Source organism: Pinus tabuliformis, chromosome 4_2 (genome assembly GCF_031772625.1).
Source record: "Pinus tabuliformis cultivar Carrire ecotype Pingquan chromosome 4_2, CPIR1, whole genome shotgun sequence".
NCBI classification, from domain to species: Eukaryota; Viridiplantae; Streptophyta; class Pinopsida; order Pinales; family Pinaceae; genus Pinus; species Pinus tabuliformis.
Window position 1 is genome coordinate 918,345,412 of NC_142304.1, and position 4,580 is coordinate 918,349,991.

At 37.4% G+C, this 4,580-nt stretch overlaps 1 protein-coding gene across 1 annotated transcript; it reads left to right on the top strand.

Moving 5' to 3' along the window:
- Window positions 1-778: 778 nt before the first annotated feature.
- On the top strand, window positions 779-3,103 carry LOC149172667 (uncharacterized). Its single transcript, XM_089426419.1, has 3 exons — window positions 779-1,235; window positions 1,344-2,766; window positions 2,869-3,103. The coding sequence occupies exons 1-3, from the start codon at window positions 779-781 to the stop codon at window positions 3,101-3,103; spliced, it is 2,115 nt and encodes a 704-aa protein (XP_089282545.1).
- Window positions 3,104-4,580: the final 1,477 nt, after the last annotated feature.

Below are 4,580 nucleotides of genomic sequence, written 5' to 3' on the forward strand. Positions count from 1 at the left end.
TACCTCCTAGGGTCTCGGCTCTCTAGTCTTTAGCACAAAAATCTGAAATACTGCAACTATACCAGACTCTGAACAGTTTTCAAACTTGGGTTAGTATGAAAGTTTTTAATATTTATCTCTGCTTGCAGCCTTTTAGACTTTAGTGTTCTTTATATTGTAACTATAATGAACAAGTGTTACAAACCAAACTACATGGTGGGGATGGTTACCTGCGTGCTGATTAGTAAATGATTAATCATTTAATGTGGACTGTGACGAAAAGAGCCAAGCCTTGACAGTTTCCAGTCAAACAGTTTGACTCAAACTCAACACCATAGAACCATTTCAATGATTCATGTCTCTGTCTCAAACACTTAACAGATTTTGGGAATATTTTTAAATTTTTTAACTCTTCTTTCAATTCTGTTCATTCCGAGGTTCCAGATTGAGAGCCATTTCTTGGAGGTCTTTTCCCCAAATGAGCAGAATCATTGTGCTGAGTCCTGACCCATTTAAATTTTTATTTTAATACCAAATGTGTGGACAGTGGACACTAAAGACAATAGCTAAAGACAGTGGACAGTGGACAGTCACTCAAATTTAATTTTTATTTTTTGTTTATGTTTTTGTTTTTAAATTTTAATAATTTATATTTAATTCTACTATATTTGCATTGTAAATTTTAATTTACATGATGAATTTTTTATTTTTTTTAACTCTTTCTGCAGGGCAGAAAAACATTTGCAAAATAAAGTAAAACAGTGACACAACAAGCTGCAAGCCTGCAAGTGATTACAACATGAGCAGCCACAGTGACACTGATCGTGATACTGATAGTGATTATGATGTTCAAACAGAAAGTCCTCTTGGATCTGAAATCCCATCAACAGTGAATGAAACCCATGGCAGCAGTGCAGCGAGTGTTTCTCCCAGTGCAACTGCAACTGCAACCCCGTCAAAGGCATTGGCTGAATATGCAAAAGGGACGTTTAATCCAATCAAACCTCTTTTGTTATATGTTGCCAAAATGGCTGACTCTTCAACTCAACCAAAACCCGGAAAACAAAGAGGTGGGACACGCCATTGGAAATGCAATGTTTGTGGTCATTCTTGGGTTGGGAGTTATAGTCGGATCAAGATGCATCTTTTGGGTGTAGGTGGCAAAGGGGTTCATATATGTTCAAAATTAACCATATTGCAAAAATCAGAGCTCTTGAGGATGCAAATGGCAGCAGATGCAAAGGGCAACTTCTCAAGTAAAAATGCCATGGCCCAAGCTCACCAAAATGAAAATATTGATGAAGCCACAAGCTCCAAAAAAAAAATGAAAAATATGCCTCCACCAGGTTCTCGTTCTTGTGCAGTGGGACCAACTCTTACAGGAATGTATGGTAAGTTGAACCGTAATGATACAGATGATGCCATTGGAAAATTTCTTTTTGCCAATGGCATTCCTTTCCATGTTAGTCGTTCTCCTTACTATAAGGAGATGGTGAAGGCAATTGCAGCAGCAGGACCCTCATATGTGCCCCCAGGTGAACATAAGTTGAGGACAGTGATATTAGAAAGGCAAGTGGCCAATATTAATGTGCAAAAGGAAAATATGAGGCAGACATGGGTGAGGGAAGGTTGTTCTATCGTTATGGATGGGTGGACAGACATTGCCAAACGTCCACTTATCAACATCATAGTTACTTGCCGAGAGGGGCCTTTCTTTCTTAGAGCTATTGATTGTTCTGGAAAGCGCAAAGATGCAACTTTCCAATTTGAGCTTCTTCGTGATGCTATAGAGGAGGTTGGATCTACAAATGTTGTACAGGTTGTGACAGATGCAGCAGCAGTGTGTAGATCAGCAGGATTAATGATTCAAAGTAAATACAGGCATATTTTCTGGACCCCTTGTTGTGTGCATGCGCTCAATAATGCATTGAAAGACATTGGCAAAATTGAGTGGGTATCTAACTTGGTGATAGCTGCAAGAAATGTGCAAATGTTTATTTGCAATCACCATACCTCTTTAGCCATGTACAGGTCTCATGCGAGGAAGGAATTCCTCAAGCCTACTGACACCAGATATGCTAGTTATTTTCTTTTATTAGAGAGGATGTTGGAGGTGCAGTCAGCATTGCAGGCCATGGTTGTAACTCCAGATTGGAACAGATGGGCAGAATCCAAGACAGAGGAAGGAAAGAAAATCAGGATTCAGATATTGGATAATGATTGGTGGACAGATTGTGGTTATTTGGTATCACTTTTACGTCCTGTAGTTGAGGTCATTCGCTACACTGACACAGATTCTCCTACTCTTGGAGAAATATATGAGACTTTTGATACTATGTTGGATCAAGTAAGGGTGGCCATTCGTGAGAAAGATCCTTCCTTAGAGTTCTATACGACCCAAATTCGACCCATTATACAGCGTAGGTGGGATCGAATGAATACACCTTTGCACATGGCAGCATATGCACTCAACCCAAAATGGTATGTGGCAAGGACTGGTAGAATTCTTCCCATTGAAGATCCAGAGGTCAAAAAGGGATTTCGAGCTGCCATTACAAAGATGTATAGTTCAGAAGAAGGGAGAACAATTAGGAGACAGTGGATGCAATTTGCAAGTCTCAGTGGTCCCTTCAACAAGCATGATGCAAGGGAAGATCGCAATGATTTAGGCCAGACTGACCCCATTGGTTGGTGGACCATGCATGGGGATGATGCTCCAGAGATCCAACACCTTGCTATTCGCTTATTGTCTCAGATTGCTAGTTCCTCTGCAGCAGAGAGGAATTGGTCCACATATAGCTTCATCCACTCTATCAAGAGGAATAGACTTTCCTCTAGGAGAGCAGAGAAGCTAGTTGCAGTGCACAGTTCTCTACGTCTTGCACATAGGAAGACACCAGAGTATCGGAAGGGACCGGCAACACGATGGGATGTGGATCCAGAGGATAGTGCACAGATAGATGACGAGGATGGACCAGATGAGCTGCGACATGGTTTGGTTGGAGTTTCATTGGTTACTGAAGAGAGTGACTCTGACTCGGATATTGACATTCCCATTGATGGTCCTGATGACTTCATGCAGCAGATAGATGTAGAGGACCAATCATTGAGATTGAGTCCTTGATGCTGATTTATCATTTTATTTTCAGTGCTGACTATGCATTTTTCATTTTTGAGTTGCGACACTAGATATTGATGACTTGACTCTTCACTCTTAACTATTTTTGAGTTTGAACTTTGAAACTTTGAAGTTTGAGTTATATAAATTTAGTGTTCAAACTTTGAAAATATAGAATGATGAATGATGAATTTAGTTTTTAAATCAATGTAGATTACTAGATTGTAGAATGATGAACCATTGAATCAATGAATGATGAATGATATCGATCAATGTATTTCAGTATTTAAATATTTTATTACTGATTTCTTTTTTTTTTCAAATCTCAATGCTCATGGTATGTATGAATAATAATTAATTCAATAATGAGACTTGTCACTTGAGTATGTCATATGAATGATGTATCATGTATGTATCAAAATGAATGATGAGGATGGATCAATGATTCAAATTTCAATTGTCTATTTAATATTTTTATGCTTTCATTATTGAACAGTGAACAATGAATATGAACTTGAATTATATATATATATATATATATATATATATATATATATATATATCTATATACCTCGACGACTCCCCGCACCCCCGAAATATATATATATATATATACCTCGACGACTCCCCGCACCCCCGAAATATATATATATATATATATATATATATATATATATATATATATATATATATATATATATATATATATATATATATATATATATATATATATATATATATATATATATATATATATATATATATATACCTCGACGACTCCCCGCACCCCTGAAATTTCCCTAAAATTTGAGGGTACTCCCACACGTCCCCCCTGTGCGTCTCCCTGCACCTGCGTCTCCCCGCACCGGAGTCTTGGTGGAACATTGTATTATTATTTAAATTAATAAATTGTGACAAATTCGATAATAAATAATTAAATATTACATAACATCTAGTTTCTAAATAATTGTTAGTTAAGCTCTCCTAAATAATCTCACCTGACCAACGACTAATTCTGAATGGCTAACACTGTACTATGATGCATCCATACTATTTATTCTCTCTGATTGATTATTTCTCACCTTGTCCTAAGGATGAACCACATTATTTGGTTTGCAACGTCGACCCAATCCTTACAATGTGATTAATCCGAAAGACTATAATCATAATCATAACATAATTACTGTATACCATAAGGTAAAGGTTAAGAAAACTCCCTTTATCTGTGCACAACATGCACAACATTAAGAACAATAATTCCCAACTTAACCAAGGCATCTGACACCTCAGATCCATTTACTTCACCTTTCTTGCTACCTTTCTCATGACTATCCTACCACCATCCATTTATCCCAATGGAACTAACCAATCCAATTGACTTTCATATTCTTTCCTTTAGTTTCCCCTTCACTCATGCATTGGGATCCATCTAGTCTTGCATTACCTTTTGGGTTTCATTCAGCTCTCCTCAAGCTCCACTAAT